The 22,115-nt window shown below is 44.3% G+C and overlaps 1 protein-coding gene across 2 annotated transcripts; it reads right to left on the bottom strand.

Annotated features, from left to right (window-relative positions):
• Window positions 1-6,686: 6,686 nt before the first annotated feature.
• ZCCHC8 (zinc finger CCHC-type containing 8) lies at window positions 6,687-20,637 on the bottom strand. Of its 2 annotated transcripts, XM_066609830.1 has the most exons (14): window positions 20,319-20,637; window positions 18,760-18,802; window positions 17,361-17,435; window positions 16,129-16,234; window positions 15,243-15,320; window positions 14,778-14,881; window positions 14,217-14,282; window positions 12,680-12,740; window positions 11,617-11,759; window positions 10,979-11,121; window positions 9,584-9,708; window positions 8,920-9,003; window positions 7,920-8,034; window positions 6,687-7,663 (listed from the first exon to the last, which is right to left on the bottom strand). In XM_066609830.1, exons 1-14 carry the CDS (start codon window positions 20,506-20,508, stop codon window positions 6,846-6,848), a joined length of 2,151 nt encoding a protein of 716 aa, XP_066465927.1. In that variant the 5' UTR covers window positions 20,509-20,637; the 3' UTR covers window positions 6,687-6,845. The 2 variants fall into 2 exon arrangements, with proteins under 2 accessions (XP_066465927.1, XP_066465926.1); XM_066609829.1 differs by lacking the exons at window positions 14,217-14,282; window positions 14,778-14,881; window positions 16,129-16,234; ... (1 more) ...; window positions 18,760-18,802; window positions 20,319-20,637 and having other exon boundaries at window positions 15,243-15,324.
• Between the last annotated feature and the right edge of the window lie 1,478 nt (window positions 20,638-22,115).

Raw genomic sequence — 22,115 nt, 5'->3', positions numbered from 1 at the left:
CCAGTAAAACCGAATGCCTGTGGAACTCCCTGCCACAGGATAGGGTGGATGGGGGTGCTCTTGTCCCTCTCACACAGCACCAGAGCCAGGGGCAGCCCCTGAAACTGAGTGCCTGTGGAACTCCCTGCCACAGGATAGGGTGATGGATAGAGGGATGCTCTTTTCCCTCTCACACAGCACCCGAGTCAGGGACAGCCAGTAAAACCGAATGCCTGTGGAACTCCCTGCCACAGGATAGGGTAGATAGGGAGTGCGCTTGTTCTTCTCACGCAGCACCAGAGCCAGGGGCAGCCCCTGAAACCGAGTGTCTGTGGAACTCCCTGCCACAGGATAGGGTGGATGGGGAGAGCTCTTGTCCCTCTCACACAGCACCAGAGCCAGGGAGCAGCCCCTGAAACTGAGTGCCTGTGGAACCCCCTGCCACAGGATAGGGTGATGGATAGAGTGAATAGAGGGATGCTCTTTTCCCTCTCGCACAGCACCTGAGTCTGGGGACAGCCACTAAAACGGAATGTCTGTGGGACTCCTTGCCACAGGATGTGGTGAATAAGGGGGTGCTCTGCAGCAGTGTTTCTCAAACTGTGGGTCCCGAGCCCATTTCAGGTGGGTCCCCATTCATTTCAATATCTTATTTGTAATGCATTAGACTTGATGCTACCATGGTGTGTGACTGCATTGGGGGAAATGTTACAGACCTGTACTTTTAAACAAGCTACTATATATATTATTTAGCAATGATAGTCAGTGGGACTTATTCCTGGGTAAGTACCAGTAGGATTGCAGCCTAGGATTGTTAAAAATTTTCCTGCTCAATGATGTTACTTCCGGTCATGACATCTCTTCCGGTGGGTCTTCACAGATTCTCATTCTAAACAGTGGGTCTCGGTGCTAAATGTACGAGAACCAGTGCTCTATAGCAGTGATTTTCTGTCTTTTTCATCTCATGGCACACTGACAAGGTACTAAAATTGTCAAGGCACACCATCAGTGTTTTGACAATTGACAAGGCACACCATGCTGTTGGTGGAGAGCTCACATCCCCATTGGCCCTACTAACAAATGACCCTCCCCTAAACTCTTGAGGCACACCAGTGTGCCACGGCACAGTGGTTGAAAATGGCTGCTCTATAGCATCCTATATCACAGGTCTGTAACATTTCCCCAAATGCAGTCACGTACCATGGTAGCATCTAGTCTAATGCATTAAAAATAAAATACACATTGAAATGAATAAGGACCCACCTGAAATGGGCTCACGACCCAGTTTGAGAAACACTGCACTATATATGCAATACTCTTAACACTGCTTAATGTGAAACAGAAGGTAACTCTGAACCTTAATATGTTCAAAGGGGCTTACTGGGACTGCAGTGTGCCCAGGTCTCCTTTTTCTCACAGCCAACAATAGACACACTTAAAAATAAAAAGGAATTTCAGGAGGGCTTTTCCTTTCTCTCATCCCTGTTGTTTTACCCATGCATTTCTTCTTTCCTCCTAGACACAGCTACTATTGAGCCTGCCCTACGAGATCAAGAGGATCTTATTTTCAGAGGTTGCAATATTTTGCTTTATACTTTTTAATATATTTCTCAATGTCTTCTTCAGTCACCTTCTTTCCAAAGCATGTCCTAGAAATTTTAGTCAGGATTTTCTTTTCTTTGATTTTTATCCCTTTCCCCCCTCAATTTTCTCTTTGTTTCCTCAGACACAACTAATCCTAACCTACCACCTCCAGATTTCAATAGGATTTCTCTCTTTTTAAACATTTCATTCATTCCTTCTTTTGTTTCCTCTGAGAATCCCATCCCCCCCAGTCTTAAGCCTGCCCAATTGCTTTCAATAGGGCTGTCTCTTGTCTTTTCATTCAGTCCTTTACTTTCTTCTTTGTTACCTCAAAATCAGCCCTAGCCTAAAGATATCCTGTTAATTTCAGTAGGGCTTCATTCCTGAATACTGTACATTATTCCTTTTTTTTTTTTTAATTCATTCATTTTCATTCAAGCAATGATGAGAAAAATGAAACACACTCAGTTTGGGCTGTTTCAGAGTACAAGGGCTGGAAATGCCACCACCTAACAATGGAAGGCCCTGATAAGGGGAGCAGCTCTTTATCTGTGGACAGCCATGTGGCCAAGGAATCCCCCCTGCCCACAAAACACACACCCCAACTTCCTCTCATTTGCCCACATCCTTTTAATACCAGTGGGCATTTCCACTAAACCCATGGCAACACAAGTGCTATTATACCACAAAACATCTTCCAGGTGCCACATGACGGTTTTGCTCCTCTTTGCAACTTTTGTTTGAAAAAGTAACCATCAGCAGCAAAAGAATATAGTGAGGAATCCTAGTTTAGGGACCCCTTTTTCTCCTGTCACCACTTTTGTTAATTATGTGCTTTTTGGACAAAGTAACACAAAAAAGAAAAAGGAGACAAATTCAGATCCAGCAAATACATGGATAAAGACATTGACCACTTGCTGCAATAAACTTGTCAGCATTTAAAAGTTCCACAAGCCTCCTTTGTTTTGGGTGTTGCAACAGACTAACAGTGCAGTCCTTGGGAAATCTACTTACAGGTCACATTGGGTTCCACAAGCTTTACATCCAGGTAAGTGTATATAGTTTTGCAGCTTTTCAAAACATCTACATAAGCAAGAACTTCCATACTCTAAATGAGGTTATTCTTGAAGAACTCCAGCCACACAAAGTAATGCAAGAGAAGTCTTTTCACATACTCTACTAGAGCCCTCTTGAATGACCCTTGGCCAATTACAATACAATCCTATTCATGTTTACTGAGAGAAGTAAATGCTATTGAGTTCAATGTGATTCTCTCCCAGGTCAATGCATAGGATTCCAGTCTTAGTTCCCTTCATAGAACTCCCTTTTTTTAGCAGGGGGAGAGTAACTGGCCCACCTCACCCCAGCACTGTCTGTTCTAGTGGCTGTCTGCTGGTATTCCTTGGCATCTTTTTAGATTGTGAGCCCTTTTGGGACAGGGAGCCATTTAGTTATTTGATTTTTCTCTGTAAACCGCTTTGTGAACGTTCAGTTGAAAAGCGGTATATAAATACTGTTAATTAATTAATTAATAGAATACAACTCATTGTGTAATTCTGGGCCAAATCCTATCCAATTTTGCAGTGCCAATGTAGCTGTGCCGATACTGCAGCCTGTGACAGGAGGAGTAGTCATGGAGACCTCCTCAAGGTAAGGGAACAAAATGTGCTGGAAAGTTGGATAGGACTGGGCCCTACCCCCGTAGTTCAAGACTGTTTCCGGGAAGTAAGATCCCCCTACTGTAAAATTCATGTCTACTAGTGCGTACATTTCCAATTTCTTGCTATGATATAATTGGTGTCAGACCAACTTGTTTATAGCATGCTTGGCATCCTCTATACAGAGAATAGCAATTTAACTCACTAGTAAGCAGTTAGATTAAACTGGGCTGGGCAATAACAGCCTTGCAATTAAGTATAGTAATGGTTAAGTAGGCAGGTTCAGTCCTGGAAGAGCTTGTAATGCTTCCAGGCAGTGTGTAAGAATTCTTCACTCCCATTATCTGACCTGTCACATGTTCAACATATTGTTATGGACCTTGCTGTTAACTCAAGCTCTTCCTTCTGCTTGGTGACCAACACTTAATGCTAATGAACGGGTAAATCGAGACCAACTAGGTATTATGGTTACATCTCCCAGGGAGGGTGGTGGCCGAGACCTGCTTGAAAGGGTGTGTTACAAAAGAACTAAGTCTGAAATCATGCGACTTGTTTTCAGGTACACCTGTTTATGTCTGGGTTGCCAGACTCCAGTGGGCAACTCCAGTGTGTTCCTCAGTCAGTTTTGAAATGGTTGTTATTGAAACAAGAAGTGTGTTACAGGCAGCTTGGAACATTGCCATCCTCCCAGAGCATCCCATTTTGCTACTGGTGAGGAGCTAGGAGTCTGTTTCATCAGGCTTGTGCATAAATGAATGGAAGAGATCAGCCTGACTTTGTCTTGTCAGAGACTTCCAGAACTGTCAATTCTACCCACTGCTAGAATGCCATCTTAAAAACTAGGAAGTACTAACTATCTTCACACACAGGCCACTCAAAACATATTAGGCAGGATGAATTTCACCCACTTTGCAATTTTTCTGGAGCTATCAATAACAGCGCTGGCGTTTTGTAAATGGCTTTTGCGATTCCAAACAAACCACATAACATTCAAATGAAACCGGGGAGGCTGAAGTCTGAATCTCTGGAGGTGCTTTAAAAAAACTCAAGCAAACGAAGCCCTTGGCTAAGGCACAGTAAGAAGCAGCAGCACTAAATAGAGCAGGAGGGGAGAAGCTTCAAAGTACTTCAAGAAATTCCTTATTTGCATTATTTATCGTGAGCTGCATTGAGCCTTTATAGGCAAAGTGGGATGTACATCTTCCAAATAAAAACACTGAATAATTTGCTGCTCTCCCAACGATTTACTGCTGTAAAATATTTTTTACTTCCTGAACAAGCACCGGCAGTCCATTCTCCCACAAAGGAAATCTGAGCTCCAGTTGCCTTTAAAAGCACATTGTGACTACAGTCCCAAAGCTCATCGCTCAAGGAAGCGATACACCAGCCTGCCAATATGCTGATCAAAGACTGGTGATTTTCAAGAAGACGTGGCAAGCATCTTTTAATGTGCCTCATTAAATATTGGTTACATCTGGCACTCTGGTGGGCTGGATTTCAGAACTGGGAGCTGAGCGACATTCAGCAACCCTCAGCAGATGTTCTTTTCACTCCTGGATTCAATGCCGTGCTTGTAAGTGCTGCTACACTGACAGCCCCAGATAGCCAAGCTCTTTATTCAGTGACATGCAGCACAGACGACTGCATCCCGATGCTGGCGGCAACAAGACCGCACCATGTTTTCAACCCTGAAGGCGACTTGAGAGTCGCAGGCTGTTGAGCGGGTGAATCAAACACACAGTACAATGGATTACTAGCAAGACTGCAAAAGCTGAAAAATATTTTAGTGAGGATATCACCACACACACAGCCCCTGTAAGCCACTGAGCTTGCAACCCACTTAGAGGTTGCTTGGGAGTAAGCCTCTACTAGAAGTACACCTGCTTAGGATCCAGCTTGAAATGCCTTGGCTTTGGACTTTAAAACCTTACTTGGCATCGGCCCAGGATGCGTCAGGGTTAGAAAGTAGATTGAGACTGACTGGTGTGTCACAGGATAGGTTGCAGTAGATCCACAAGGGATTTAGACTCCCAATACTTTTAACAATAGCAACTAGTACCTGAACTGAAGTTTGCCTGTTCTTAATGAAATAAATACTACTTTTGTAGTTTAACAGTGAAATCCCATGCAAGTCTGCTTGGAAGTGTGTCCACTGGGTTCAAAGGGGTTTACTCCCTATTAAAGTGTTCAAGATTACACCCAAGTTTTTAAAGAACTTGACGTCTATTTAGTTTCTATTATAGTTTCTAAGTGTGACACCATGTTGATGGAATGCTGCCCCCTGGGAGCTTCCCAGCCTGTAGCATTTTTTAAACTTGTAATTTTACTGGCTATTGTTAAACTACTGGGCTTAAGAGGTCCACCGTCTCCTGATCCTGATCCACCTTCTTCCCAACTCTCACGTAAAGGATTCTATTCCTTTCAAGTCCAAGGAAAAATCTGCCCTAATTTTTCTTACTTGGACCGATGCCTAGAAACCAAACAAGCAACTTGCTGAGAACATTTTCAGGTGGTGAATTTGCTCCTCACACAAACCAATCACAGCATGGACAGGTTTAGGCAAATCCTGAGCAGCTCCACCCATTTATGATCTTCTGCAGTGAAGACAATTAACCCTTCAGAGAGGTGAATTTTCCATAAGGCTTACCTCTATTGATTTTTATGTACCTGTGTTGCCTTGCCCCTCCAAATCCGCCAACCACAAATAACCAAGTAGAAGCTGCCTTGTACCAAATCACGGATCCATCCAGTATACCTATGGCCTCTTCTGTATGGAAGCAGTTCTCCCAGATAAAGGGCCCTTCTCAGCCCCACAACCCAACACCCTCTTTTAAACTTGAGCCGTCAGGCTTGAACCTGGGATGTATTGCACACAAACATGTTTTGCTGCCAAGCATCTATACCGCTTATTTGGAATGCTTGCACACAACATTTATGAAAAACAAAATCTTGTTTATTAAACCTCTGTACACAGGGCACTGACATATGTACAGCAAGTTCAAATATCCAATGATGTTACCAAAAAAAAAAAAAAGCAGGAAGTGCCACTAAAAAACCTGACCCACATAAATTATTATAAAACTCTTCAAAAAGCGTAGAGATCATCGCAAAGAACTCCCTGATTATTCCCCTTTGATTGCCAGGATTCTGTTTTAGTTTTTTTTTTATGGGGAGGATGGCAGGTGGGGAGAAACAAAGCATTTTTAAAAATTTAGAACCTTTTAAAAACCATGACGGTAAATGCATCTACAGGACAATCTGCTGAATGTGGAAAACACAGGCATCATGAACAGAGCACAGAAAAACCCCACTACTGCTGTCAAAACTCAAGTCAAAAGAGAGTGCAAAGATTCACCCCTATTTGGAGGAGACTGGAACATTATCTAGGTAGACTGACTCGCTCCTGTGAATGGAAAGGTTCATCTTCAGGCGCTAAAATAAAAATGGAAGCCCTGCACGCTGGACTTTTAAAAATAAAAATACACAATTTTAGGAAGAACAAAGCAGCAGCTCCATCAGGTATCTGCTGCTAATGGTGTTTTTATACAAGTACATACAAAGGAGCACCCCAAGTTATATGGGTATGTTTCTTTAGGGTACAACTGTCCCGTAGCAGCAGGGCAATTAAAAGGAAGGCTTCTTATTCTTCTGCTGGTTTCTGGGAGAGTTCTTTAACACACTCCTTATCCGGAGGTAAACCCCACTCGATTCAGCCATGTTCTCAAATTCAAAAGGCGTTATTCCTACAGCAAACTTGCTCATGTCAGGGACGGGGCTGGCATTTTTAGAAGACGCTTCGGCTCCAGTGACCACAGGAGAGCTGCCTTCCTCGTGGTTTGCCTCGCAAGTTAAGGCCGAGGGGCAGCTCCCGGCTATGTCTTCAGAATTTACATGACTGGGGTCTTCCTCTGTTAAGTCAACCAATTCATCAGCTGAACTCTGCATCTGCTCAGGCTCCTCTGCTTTGGGTACTTGCTCACCGTCATCTGAAGGACCTGCTTCTGATACATCCAACTTCTTGCAGTCTGCTTCTAGAAGAGGATCAGATTCCATTCTAGATGGTGACGACGCCACAGAATTCCCTGCCAAAGAAGTCCCTGCAGCAATATCAGAGTCACTGTTGGTACCATCTGCCTGCTCCAGGGCTGCCCAGATGAGGCGCTGCTGCTCCTCAAGCTCTTCTAAGGTCAAAGTATCTTCATCCATGCCAGGGTCCTCTGCTCTTGATGGAGCGGAATCACTGGAAGGAGTGAAAGGGGGAGTACTCTGGAGAAGTGGTGGTGGGGTACCGGTAGGAGGTCGAGGAGGGGTAAAGTTGGGTGTGCATGGAGGGGTGCCTCGTGGCAATGGCGGAGGAGTTGCATTCAGTGGAGATCCAGGAGGCAACGGAGGTTGAAACTGGAAGCCATCATAACCTGGAGAACCACGTGGAGCTTCCAAGTCTGAAATTGAGAAAAGACACTCTGAAATTCCCTATTTAATTCTTGTTTAGTTCTGATCCACTTCAAATAACATGAGCCTATTTGTGAAGGGCAATTTTTCAATGACTGGGGTTAAACTAGTGTCCAAATAAAATGGACTGGAATGTTTATAACCTGGTCACCCGGAAGAGGCAAGTATTTCAAAATGAGTTATGTGTTTAATGAGTTATGTATTTTATGAATTTTATTTGGGGATGTATAATCAGTACAGGTATACCAGAATCCATCTCCATATCAGTTGATGATACTTCAGCGCTATTTCCTTTCTGTCTTTTTGGATTATGAGAACTCTGGTGAGATGAAGCCCTTTTGCTGCTGGACTTTGGAGATGCCTAAGGAAGTATTGGAAAGAAACAAGAGAAAAGTATTCAGCACTGGTAGGTGGACTGTGCTCACATTTCTTGGGCAGGCGAGGTCCCTCAAAGGTATCCTGAGGGTTTCCAGCTTCCATTTTTAAACAAAGTGACTTCAGAGAAGTTTGCTAGAAAATTGACTACCTGAGGATTGAATAGTGAGAAAGTCAAGGAGCAAGGGAGATGTAATTGATCCAGAAATACAGCATTTTTTTTTACTAGATTGGGTCTTCAGAAGCACACTCTACTTCGCTGGCTCCTTCTTCAAGCCACTGGTTATAACCCACAAAGTCCTCAATGGCCTAGAATCAACACACCTAGGGAGTTCCTCCAAGCCTATATTCCCACATGGCTTTAAAATCAATGGTGTAACAGTCTCAAATTTACCACCTATACAGCAAGTCCAAGACCTCAAGGACATGCACAGAAGTGCTCTCAATGGTTCCCCTCTCAGCTCTGGAATTCTTTACCCTGGAGACTCTTTCTACAAAAGTTCTAGCCTGTGTATCTTGTAGTAACAGTACAAGTATTTTTTATTAAAACTGGATTCTGGTGGCCAGAGATATGGCTAGATTAATTAAACCCACAGTAACTGATGGCTTTGTAATTAACTTACTCATCAAGAGCCCTGGGAAAGGAGAAAACTATTCAGAAGAGTACAGGAAAAAATCAGACAGTATGAAGGATTTGGGAGAATGTACCCAACATGATTAACATTCACAATATCTAATATACGTCTCTCATATTTACATCTTTGACAATCAAAACTGAAGAATTGTAAGGGGGCGGAAGATGAAAAAATACTTTTGTAAACTGGAAACACGGATACACATAACCGTTACAAACACATTTAAATATATTCACCGAATGATAGGTGGAAAGATAATGAGCAAAGATATCCTTCTGCTGAGATGGTTGCAAGGGTATGGAACCAAACAATCTCCATTCCTGCAGCAAAAGAAATGCAGGGCTAATGTTAGGAAAAGGAGGTATCAATTAAGATGCAAGACTAGGGGAACTGTGTGGCTGTACCATACTGCAACAAGAAGACTACTATACCAGTAGATGTGTGCTGGTTTCAATCATCTACCAATAATCAGGAAGGAGCCTTGGGATTGCAAGCCGTCTCTCCTTCATGTGCAAGAGGAAGACTGAAAGCTTCCACTTTCAGTTTCAGACAGTAGTTTCACATTACATACAATCATGGGAAACTTTTTTTTTTTTCTAAATGTGGTTAGCTAATAAACCAGAATCAGGCAATGACTTCAGGTTCTGGTGTGTCTGACTTAATAATCAAAACTTAAAGTGGAATCTTTCAACTTATATAAAGGAGAAGGGAGTGGGAGAACCCTGCCACAGCTTGTTCATGATTTCTAAACTATGATTGTTCACAGTCATTAGGCTTAGATGCCTAATGCACAAAAGGACCGCATACGCAGCACTGAGCTTCTCAGAAGCACTGGGAGGGGGGAGGGTGCAGAGGGAGAAAAAAAAGCAGATCAAACAAATATATGACATTGGCACTTACGTCTGATACTCCAGATGGAGGGGACATATTAAAACCTGGATAGTTTATCAACTTGGAGACATCATAAGTGACACGCTGCGTCTGTTGGTGATATTCTTCCTCCTCCATTTCACCACCAGGAGAAGCTATAACAAAATCACCACAAATGTCACTGGTATCACTGGCACAAGAATATCTGGCAAACTCAACAGCCAGCTTCCCTTGCCTCTGACTGGATGCACAGATTATGCAGCCCTTTGATAAGAAACAAGACCATCCCATAAGACTACCTGATCAAGAAAGGAGAAGCCATGTCTTCATGCATGGCTTAAATACATAAAATAAAAACAACAACCTGTACAGTCAGCCATTTTCTACTGGGGTGGCACACAAAATATAACTAAACAATTATAACAGCAAACACCACAAGTCACAAATTAGAACAGCCTGAGAAAACTAAGACATCTTTGCCTGGCACAAGAAAGACATGGAAGTGGCACCATTCCAGAGCTTGGGTGTCACAATCAAAAAGGCCCCCTTGCTGGTCACCATCTGCTAACTTCAGAAGGTGAGGACACCTGGAGAAGAGGCCTGCAAACATTATCTTGGCATAGAGACAGATCAACATGGAAATAGGCAGGCCTTCCAAGATAGCACCACCTAACTACTGTATCTTTACAATAGTTAACCAGCCATTGCCAAAGGAACTCTCCAGGAACGAAATGCAGCAAGAGTCAAGAACTCCTATCAGCAAATAGGATTTATAAAAATCAACAGACAAGACCATAACAACAACAACAACAACAGAACAGAGTCAAGAAGTCTCACTGAGGCTGTGCTAGCACACACATTCATTGACACTAACAGGTTTCAGTGTGACTAAAGTTCAGAAAACTATGTTAATGGATTTATATAGAAGCTTTGGCTTATGCAGAAGCTTTGGCAACACAACCGATAATGACATCTGTAATACGACTAACAGCTTTGGTATTACAGAAAGTTGGCTATGCTGGAAAACCCTCAACAGGGAAGCCTCCCATAAGATGGACCAGAATGATAAGTAACACTATTGCAATAACTTTTGAGCTTCACTCTCCATCCAGAAATCACAAGGGAGGATTTTTTTCCAAAGTAAAGTGCAATGGACTAATCTCCTGCCTCGGCTATGAAAAAACAGCTGCAAGTATAGTAAACTAATCAGGGTCTTCCTTGTCACTCATTTTATTGATTTATTTTTTTTAAAAAAGCTTATATCCTATCTTTCCCATGGTAAAGCACATGCCTGAGATGGCTCACAAAGCTCCATAAAAAACAAATTATAATAAACAATAACCAAAATAATTAAAAAGAGTGGGGGTGGTCAGCTCCCCAGACCAGAGCAGGGACCAAACCAAACACCACACACAGCCATTTTACCTTTGCCATCATAGAGAGTGAGCCCAGATTTCTCCATTTCTGCCTCCTTGAGCCAACCAGGGGGGTAACCCAGCTGCCGCATGCGATAGATGAAGGGAGGAAGCGTCTTATCGTTTACACCAAGTGCATCTTGAAGCTCCTCACTATGGTAGCAAAGAAAGACAAAGTCTCAGGAGAAATGCCAAGGAGCAGAACGTCCTCCACTGTTTGGACAATTTGTCTGAACCGCCACGTTTTAAGAACACATACATACAAGCCTATGCACAGGTGGAAAACATGGCCACATTGAAATGAGATGGAGATTTGTGCTTGAGGGTTCTCACCCGTGCACAGCAAATTTTCAAGAAGATGGTGGATGTCAAATTGCATGTAGTAGGTACATCATCCTACCTAACCCAATTACGTTATCGTCTTGAACCACTTACTCAAAATCTTTCATGTGCTGAGAATGTAAATGTTTCCCACCATCAGGCTGGTCTTGGGAAATAACTATACACAGTAAGATTTTAAGCTACCTTGAAACAGAAACCCCTAATTAAGGCTCATGGAGAATAGTTTGCTCCATTTCATTAATGAACAAGCTCAGTTGCTCCTTAGCAATGAAAGACACAGTGTCTACCCAGTGGGAGAAAAGATACCTAATTATTCCTGGTTTGAATCTTCCAAACCGTTCTTCAACTTCATCTGCATGATACCGCTGCTGGAAGTTTTGGTTGCCTGCTTCACCACAAGCATCCAAAAACTGTTTCCTCTTTTCATTTATACGGGCAGAATTTCGTGGCTAAAATATAGTTGGGAGAAAAGTTAGGACAAAGCTAATTTCCACACTGCACACACAAATTCACTTCAGATTCATCTGTAGGGTTGCTCTAGAGCAGGGGTGTCCAAAGTTTTTGGCAGGAGGGCCACATCATCTCTCTGACACTGTGTCAGGGGCCGGGGAAATAAAGAATTAATTCTTTACATTTAAAATTTGAATAAGTTTACATAAATGAATATATTAAAGATGAACTTATATGAATGAATGAAGGTCTTGCAATAGCTCAATACCTATAAGAGGCCTTGCAAAAAGCAAGGCTGGCCTTTCCTTTGCTGCCGCTGCTGCATCACAGATGTGAAAGAGCAAGCAGTGGAGGGAGCTCTTATCCCACAGCTCACTCAAGAGGTCAAACAGTCGCCCTCACGCTGAGAGAAGTTGTGTTGAGCCAGTGTGGGCTTCAACAAATCTCTGGAGGGCCAGAGGCTCATTGGAGACTGAGGGCTCCCTGAGGGCCACATTGAGAGGCCTTGAGTGCCGCAAGTGGCCCCCGGGCTGGGGTTTGGGCACCCCTGCTCTAGAGGATCACCACGAAGCATGGCAGAGTGAGCATGCCACCCATGGCACCGTCATGTGCTGGAATCAAATCCACAGCCACGAGAAAGGCTGTCCCACCAGAGTGAATGAACATTGCCCCCTGGGCCCATAACACAGAGGGGAATATTTCCTTGCCGTGGTAGCTCCAGCTGTGATCTTCCTCCTCACCTGACAGCTAGTCTAGCTCAGCTAGACTACTTCAAGTACCCTTCTAGGAAGACAACATGGCCGCTTATTGCCTCTGTCTCCAAAGGGCCAGTATGCTTAAACAGCAAACTACTTTTTTTCCTTCTCCCTCACTGATCTGCAACGGAGATGATCACATGAGAAGGCTGAGGAATATTCACCTGTGGACAGTCTTTCATTTGGTGGTCTTCAGAGCCACAATTGAAACAGTGGGGTTTTGGCCTGCGTTGAAAAAGGAATACACTTTCAATATGACAAAAAATAATGTAATTGCATCATAAATCCTTTTAAGAACCCCATTCTGTATACTTAAAAGCCCAATTATCATGGTATTTGAGAAGTCTGTATTGTAACCATGATGCACCAGGATGACAGGTGCATCACTGTGTTGACAATTTGGATGCTATATACAGAAATGTTTATTTTGGACTAAACTTATGCTAACCAGTAAATGCCAATAATGAAACACCTGGATCTCAGTCTAAGTTCATACAATCTAAGCAACACCTCAACCATCATTTGCTGCAATGTTCAAATTTGAGAAATCACAGCTTGTGCAAACCAGAAGGTGAAGGTGGGAATCAGAGCATGCAAGGGGAGCGTGTAGTCAAACCATAATTTAGTTATTACGTTCGTCAAGCTTCATTAGAACCAATGCCTTTCCAGGAGGATTTCCTGCTACGGGTAGGGGGTTGGACTAGAAGACCTTGTAGGTTGCTTCCATGATTCTTATTTATCCAAAATATCTGGGAAATAACTACATATTACTCTGTGTCAGTGGTGTTCAAAGTCACGACTGCTGTGCACCTGGAATGCGGTCCCCATCTGGACCAGATCTGAACGTTCTGTCTGGGTGCCATGCAAAGTCCTCCTCGTTCAGAGGACAGCGGCACTCTGGGCAGTCGCATCCGCTGCCTGGCATCTCAGGAGGCCATGCAACAGGATGTCCAGGAAGACAAGAATGAGGAGCATGTCACGCAGCACCTGGGCAGAACCAAATGGGCCGCTCACCGGGCAGATGGATCCATCTAAACACTGGATCTGGCCCCAGGGCCAGGGTTTCAGCAGCCCCGCTGTATGTGAAGCCACATCTGTGCCCAAACAACCCATATTAGTTTTTTGGGGGGAGGGGAATTATCCTTATTTTTAAACAATCTAAAGTGTTAGTTCAATCCGATTTCCGCATCTCCCCACCCCGTTCCACCCCAAAGCACTCATCTAGTATACTTTCTTGGCAAGTTAATAATCCTTTCATTCCTGCTGTCATTTCTCTCTAACCCAAGTAAAATTGATTCCTAGGAGAGATACGAGAAGGAAAATGGAGCACTTTGAGCGGTTTGAAGAGCACTTTAGGTGCTCACTGTGCCCAAGGTCCTCCAAATGGTCCACTCGTTCCACCCCCATATCACAAAATGTATTGAGAACGCCCTTCGTTTTTAGCATGGAGGGACAGTCTACATGGCAGGGGCTGCTGCTTGGAAGACAGAGGTCCAAAGCCCACCTGTGCACGTAGAACAAGTTGCACCATTCTCTGGTCATGCTTTTTATTACCCAATTAAAAACACTAAAAGCATTTTTTTAAAGCTATGAATCTAAGGGGTGCTTTACTCCACCACCAGGCACAGCTATTACTAACCAACCACTAGGCATTTCAGGTTTTTAAGCGATAAATCTTTGTAGGTTTAGAGAAATACAAACCTTTTAGGCTTTACTTGTATCTCTTGTCCTTCTAGAGAAAGAATCTGCGTGAACACTTGCTGGTATCTTAAGAGTTCAATAAGGAATTGCCATTGTAGGAAGCAGAACAGAGTTTGTGTGTGTGCGCTCATTATTTCTGACTAGAGCCCAAAAGAGTTAGGACCGTTATTACAGGTATTTTCCCTATGCTTAATAAAGGTAAAGTCAGAATCACCAACAACAATGCAGCAGTGAAATTCTGCTTGAAAGAATGGTTGTCTTCTTTAAAATGTGCCATCTTTCTAGTACGGGTTATGGATGTATCTTACATTTCCTGCCTTATCCTCTTTCCAGAAATGCGACATTAAGACACATCAACATTTAAGAGCAGGAAATCGATCCAGGATAAGATTTTCTTCTTGACTCCAACAAAAGCACTATGTGCCCCATCACTTTAAGACACTAGGGCTTAGGTAGTTGTAGATTCAAAATGTGGAGGCAGAGTCAATCTGTTTTACTACTGGTTGCATTAAGTAGCGATGATAGCAGGAAAAAGGAATTACATTTAACTAAATAGGATACTTGGGTATTTCCCATCCGTCTGTCAGCTGAGGATTTTCATTTAATATAGGTTGCCCCAGTTTATCAAGACAAAAATTGGTAAAATAGAGAACACTTCCTACAACCTGGAGAAAGAGTCAAAAAGTGTCAGTATTTTATCAAAATGAAACATTACAATTCTCTCTTTTTTTAAAAAATGTACTTAAATATTTCACAAGTATCTATTCTGATATAATTAAGTACATTAAAAGAATGGCTCTTGCGTTTTAAGGATTCACAATTCAGACTTTAGATCCTGAATTTCAACGACTATGTCCAATCAATACAAGATACAGTCTTCCAAGAGTTACCTAGTGAACTACAATTATTCAAGGCAATGAGAATTACATGGCTAGTTACAAAACTTGTCAGCCATTTATGGATGATGCAGAAAAATCTAAAACTTACGACTCAAAAACATGCCACTGCAAAACAACTGTAACTTACACTGAACGCTTCTTTGATTTTTTTTGATGTATTGGAGCGTGTCACCTTGTAGTCCTCTTCCAACACAAAACTAGAAGGCTGATAAGAAAAAAGAAACCGTGGTTTGCAGAACTGAAGTCATCTTTAGCAAGCAGGAGTATAACTACACAGCACCAATCCTTCCTCTCCCTGTTCAGACCTCCCAAGAAGTCTTTGGTTTAATCCCTTACAAGTAGCCTTCCTAAAGATTTGGTGGTCAACAGCTCTGTTGACTTGAGTGGAGAAGCCGTTTGTACACAGGAACAGTGTGCACTTTGGCAACAGCTGTGGTGGACTATTCTCCACTCTCTCTGATGGACTGAGGGGGACCAGCTCGCTTGGTGAGATGCTGGAAATGGTCAAAAACTCTTTTTCTGAGGCCTCCCAGAACACTTCTCAGGATCTTGCAGACCACCTGTGCTTCACGGACCAAGGATTGGGAACCAGTGCCTTAGACAGTGCTGTCAACCAACCAGAGAGCCAGTTTCTCAGACTACTCCACTCTATTTGGTTTTAAGGAGACCTGTCAGATTTGAGAGATCTGTGTGAACCTGAGAGGAAGGCTTTCCCATGGTTGTGGCCTCTTTCTGTCTGGTACTTTCTAGCTTTGAATACTGTCAGCAAAGACTACCTTTTCCCAATCCAATTCCAGTTTACCAGTCAAAAAACAAAGTAGGGTGATGGGCAGTAAGTGCCAGGTGCAGCACTCGGTCTGCACTCTTGTCTCCCCCTTACACGTTTCCTGAATGAGAAAGACTAAAGCTCAGGCTACCAACAACAACCACCATACAAAACTGGAAGGGGGGGGGGGGCGGAATGAAAATTATGTTTAAATTAAATTAAATTAAATCCATCAATATGTAAATACCTGAGGCTTAACGTTGAAGCAGGTCTTGTCGAGATCAGCTGTCTGTTGCTCTTCATATCTTTCAGCTAAACTAGATATAAAATCCTCTATTTCTTGATGATATTGCCTACACAAGAGATAAGACTGTCCTGTTCATTTTTAAATTCCACATGAAGTGACAGAGCACCTCTCTCTCTCTCGCCCTAATACTGCTTTTGCAAATTGTTCACACTAAGGATTTCATTGTGTAAACTTCTCATGACCTTAAGGAAGAATTTGTAGATCCGACATCCCAAACAAAGGGGTGTGGATATTGTCCTATGCAATGTTTGGGTGGCATGACTGAAATTCAAAATTATGCTGTGCAGTGCGATTTCCTTTTTCTGACAGCCCCCCCCCCCAAAACCCTTAAGACAAAATGAAATCAAAGCCTAAATTTGAAAGGGAAGTTTGGAGTAAGCTTTTTTCAAAAATACCCCCGGAGCGAGCTTTCAACCTTTTAGGATCTGGGACACCAATGCGCAGCATGAGGCCTGCTTTTGATTTATTTTAATTTACATATGCTTATCTTTCCTTTACTCTCATCCAAGCAGTCCCTCCAATTCTCTTTTTTAAGAACAAACAAAGCTTGAGCAAAATCAAAACATGGAGGTGGCAAGGCCCATGGCAAGAGGGGGGACATGATTAAGACGTACAATATTATGCAGGGGATGGACAGAGTGGATAGGGAGATGCTCTTTACACTCTCACATAATACCAGAACCAGGGGACATCCACTAAAATTGAGTGTTGGGCGAGTTAGGACAGATAAAAGAAAATATTTCTTTACTCAGCGTGTGGTCGGTCTGTGGAACTCCTTGCCGCAGGATGTGGTGCTGGCGTCTAGCCTAGACGCCTTTAAAAGGGAATTGGACAAGTTTCTGGAGGAAAAATCCATTATGGGGTACAAGCCATGCGCAACCTTCTGATTTTAGAAATGGGTTATGTCAGAAGGCCAGATGCAAGAGAGGGCAGCAGGATGAGGTCTCTTGTTATCTGGAGTGCTCCCTGGGGCATTTGGTGGGCCACTGTGAGATACAGGAAGCTGGACTAGATGGGCCTATGGCCTGATCCAGTGGGGCTGTTCTTATGTTCTTATGTTAATGTACAGGCTTGTGAGCCTGGTGGTCCAAAGTTCTAGAACGTGCATCAGTCCCAAGAGTTCTGAAAAATGAAAACTTAGGGCAAAGGAAGAAAAAAAAATATACACTTACTTTGAAATGGTATTGTTCGTAAATAAAATCTGCAACAAAGGCCCATCAAGCTTAGAATCATCCACTTCAAGTCCGCTAAAAAAAGCACAAGACCAGGTTGATAGAAGGTTGCAACACCCCACAAATTGTCTTTGATGTTGTTGGGAAATACTGCACCTTCAAGTACATACTGTTAAAAACTGTTACCTTCAAGGTAACATTTTAACCAGAGCACTGACTCCTCTCTGATGGTCTTCAAAATCCTCCTCAAAAATCCCCTCTTCTATGAAACCTTTGGTACCACCTCCTTAGTCACCATTCCCCACTATAGTACTGTACATATATAAGCTTAAGTACTGTTGCTCCCACTGTGGAAGGGATTGTCACTCCCGAATCGGCCTTTTCAGCCACACTAGACGCTGTTCCAGAACCACCATTCAGAGTGTGATACCATAGTCTTTCGAGACTGAAGGTTACCAACTGGACTGTACATATAACTGTGTACAAAGACATAGTTTTCCCCAGTTTACTCCTGCCTACACTGTTTCCCTTGTGCCAAATGTTATACTGTACTTCACAAGGTAACATCTGCAAGAGGGATCTGAAGGCCTTAGGAATGGACCTCAACAAGTGGGAAACCCTGGCCTCTGAGCGGCCCGCTTGGAGGCAGGCTGTGCAGCATGGCCTTTCCCAGTTTGAAGAGACACTTGGCCAACAGTCTGAGGCTAAGAGGCAAAGAAGGAAGGCCCAGAGCCAGGGAGACAGACCAGGGACAGACTGCACTTGCTCCCGGTGTGGAAGGGATTGTCACTCCCGAATTGGCCTTTTCAGCCATACTAGACGCTGTTCCAGAACCACCTTTCAGAGCGCGATACCAGAGTCTTTCGAGACTGAAGGTTGCCAATATATAATACAAGGTAACTGACTCAAGGAGCTTACAATGTTACATTGGAAGCTCCTTGGGGCAGGTACCTTGTGAAGTGTCATGCATACTTACATAACTACGATTGCAATAATGTTTTACCCCTCCTCCCATTGTTGCTAACAATAGGCCTTCCTTCTCACAGTACAGCATGGTAAGAACAGCTTATAATACCAAAATTCTTCTCTTTCTGAATGCATCGTAAACATTAAAGCATAATATTAGTGAAAAAAATAACTCCTCCAATTACTTAGATATCATCTTCTTTAAATGACCACTTCACAAGCACAAGCAGCAGAACTGGGAAGGCTGCTGTCTGAATCCTGGGAGAGCTACTGTCAATCAGAGCAGACAGCACTCAGCAAGATGTACCCAGACTCTGGTGTTCAAAGAAACCAAACCTTATAGGACACACCCAAACTCGAGCTTAACCGAATTAGCTTCCAGGATCCCAGTAACAATCAACGCATCTCACACAACAGAGCTATTCGCACATACCTTGGTCGAGTTAAGATGTTCAGTTTTCTTCTAAGTTCATGATGTTTATCATGTGTTAAGGAACTTAAAGATCACACTATTGCTTCAGAATAACAAATCCAAAAGTATTAGTGCAACCCCTTCACTGCAGTAATAACTAGAATTGGTGCTCCAGATGTAAACAATCACATTGTCTGCCTCCCCCACCTTGCCACTTAACCCACCTTCATTTCCTGCCCCTTCCTCTTAGTTTCTAGGTGACAGACCCTTGGTGGTCTGCTATTCCATTCTTTACCATGAGTGCAGGTAGTATACTTTAAAAAAAAACAAACACATCTGGAAGATGCTACCTCTCCCACTTCCTTCAAATCTAGGAATGTGTACACTGAAATAACTGTACATTCTTCCCCTGTTTACTTTTCCTTCACACCTTCTGTTGAAACCAACAGCATTTGGGACAGGGGGCCAAATGCTGCCACCTTCTTATCTAGTGATGTACCCCCCCCCCCCGGGTCAGGTTAGAAAAGTTAGGAGGGGACAGAGTGGAGGAGAAAAGCATGGCAGGTTAGAGCAGTGTTTCTCAACCAGTAGCATTTGTACCACCAGTGGTACTTGGTGTCTGGTGTTACTCGTGGGACCCTGCCACCTGCCATTGAGACCAGAAATGCAATGCAATGCAACATGCAGCGGTAGGTGGCTTGGCTCAGTGGGCAGAACTCCAACATGCACTTTTGGCATGCTTGATAAAGCCCTCTGGTCCACCCTGAGCCTCTTACCTGGTTGCGTCTAGGAGACCAGGTGCAATGTGACAACCTGGAGGTAACTGGGGATGGCACTGCTGCCAGCTGTTTCCAGCGGCACTTCCAAGAAGCGAATGATGTGAAGTGGTAAAGCAGGGGACAAATGAGGGGAAACACTGAGTTAGAGCATCATTGCCAGTCACTTCTGGGGTGGGGTGGGAGACCAGATGTGACAAACACCAGTAAGAGGCTCAGGAGTGCGGAAAAGCATGCTTAGGAGCTCTGCCCACTGAGTCAAGCCTCCTACTGCTGTTTGTTGTGTTCTTGGTCTCTTGCAGCAGGTATTCCGCGAGTACCACCAGGCAAGTTCCACTGGCAGTACCCGTACCACTGGTTGAGAGCATCTTCCAAGCACGGAGGAGAGGAAAGCAGTGGGCTGCCTGCCCGCCACTCTCCTCTCCACCCTGTTCTTTTTTTCTCCCAATCCAGGGAGCAGGAGGAGGCCTGGTTGGGCAAAAGCGGTGCCCCCTGCCAATGCACTACCTGAGGCAGCCGCCTCAGTCAGCTTCAAGGGTGGGCCAGCCTTGCCCAGATTGGAAGCTCTTTGGGGCACAGACCTGCGCCTCCCTCAACAAGCCAGAGACACTGAGGCAGGAAGTGACACTGAGGGGGGACTCAGGCTACAGTCCTTACCCGGGAGTAAGCCCCACTGGCTATGGTGGGGCTTACTTCTGAGTAGACCCGCCTGGCGTGGGGTCTCACGGCTGCCCCATCCGGTTTCCCAGGAGTAACCCCACTAGCCCCAATGGGCTTGCTTCTGCTCGGCCTCAGGCAGGATATTCTCGGCCTGCAGCTGCCTGACGGTGTCCTCGCAGTCCCGCAGCCGCCCGCGCAGCTCCTCCGCCTCCTCCTCGGCGCCCTCCCCGTCGAGGCGGGCGCGGGGCGGCTGCGCGGCCGGGGCGGGCTCCAGCTCGTCGGCGTCCAGCTGCTCGAAGAGCTCGCGGTCCCCGAAGTCCACCTCAGCTGCCATCTTGTGAGGCCTCTGCGGGGAGGGCGCGCCAGGGCCGGCCCGGCCCGGCCGTCGGGGAGAGGGGAGCCGCCGCCGCCGCCGCCCGAAGGCCCCGACTCTGCCGAGGGAACGAAACGCGACAAGGTGGGGGGAGCGCTTCGCCCTAGGCCAACAAAGACTTCAGGACTACAACTCCCAGCATGCCACCACCAAGGCATGCTGGTTTGCCCATAGGGTTCAGCGAGCCTAGTGCGCTGGGGAGTGTAGTTCGACTGAGGGGCGGTGAAGCAGTGCATGCCGGGAGGGTGCTTTCTCGAGTAGTTCCGCCGACCTCCGAAATTCCGCTTGCATGCTGGGAGATGTAGTCCGATAAGTAAGCTGTCTGACCTGAAAACAGAGGCTTTGGGCAAAGTCTGGTTGGAACCCCCTCCTAGGGGTGTCTGTCTACTCAGAAGTAAGGCCCGTTATAGTGAGTGGGGCTTACTCCCCCTTTATTGCTTTACTCATTAGGAAAACAAACACCACCCCACAAGTCAAAATATACTTTAAGGTTCTAATCCTATGCAAACCTTCCTGAGTAAGCCCCCGTGAAGAGACTGGAGCTTACTTCTGAATAGAGCAGCACAGGACTGTGCTCTTGGCAAGATCAACTACAGTCCTAATAAAAGGCATTGGGCTCCACTGGCACCTCTGAGCAATGCCCTTCCTTATCCCATTTCTGCCCAGCCCACAGCCACACACATTTGATCCCTGTTGTGTATATGCAACATTGGGCAGAAATGGTTTCAGTTATTTTTGTAACATGAATCTCTCTTACAAGCTTAGGGAGACAACAGGTCAAGGCCACAGGGCTTCTTACCCTGTAAAAGTACCTACTTCTGTTTAGAATACAACAGCCTTTGTTACAACAGAATATATGTCATATACTTAATAAGACAAGGAAGACTTGCTTCCCTACTTCACTATACAAGTTTTAATCCAACAATTACATGTCTATTATATAATAGTGCAGCAATTTTCAACCTTTTTTCATCTCATGGCACACTGCCAAGGCACCAAAATCGTCATGGCACACCACCAGTTTGACAAGACACACTGCACTGATAGCAGGGGCTCACATCCCCTACTGGCCCTACTAACAAATTATCTTCCTCCAAACTCCTGTGGCACACCTGCAGACCATCCATTGCACACCAGTGTGCCATGGCACAGTGGTTGAAAATGGCTGCAATAGTGAAATTTGTGCAGACTCAATTTCTCTATACAAGGAAGAAACTACTGGAGGTATGTTTAAAGCCATTTCTGCCCATCATTGCATATACACAACAGGGATCAAATGTATACACTAGTGGGCTAGGCAGAAATAGTATAATGCCAACAGATTCCAGTTTATGCTAACCCCCCCACCCTAAGCTTAATAAGGTTAAACAATTCTCTAAAAGCAGAATTCTGTTTGTGAATCAAGAGGTCATTCAGTAACATGCTTTTTCAATTACTCTGAATGCCAGAAATACCAAATTTACTAAAACCGATACTATGGTAGGGGAGCAGAGTATGCTGCAGTACTTTAAACACCATGCTAGTTCAAGAGTTGAAAGACAATACATATTGAACTCTAAATTTCCTAC

Source organism: Tiliqua scincoides, chromosome 14 (genome assembly GCF_035046505.1).
Source record: "Tiliqua scincoides isolate rTilSci1 chromosome 14, rTilSci1.hap2, whole genome shotgun sequence".
Taxonomy (NCBI): domain Eukaryota; kingdom Metazoa; phylum Chordata; class Lepidosauria; order Squamata; family Scincidae; genus Tiliqua; species Tiliqua scincoides.
This window is presented reverse-complemented; position numbering and strand designations above follow the sequence as displayed.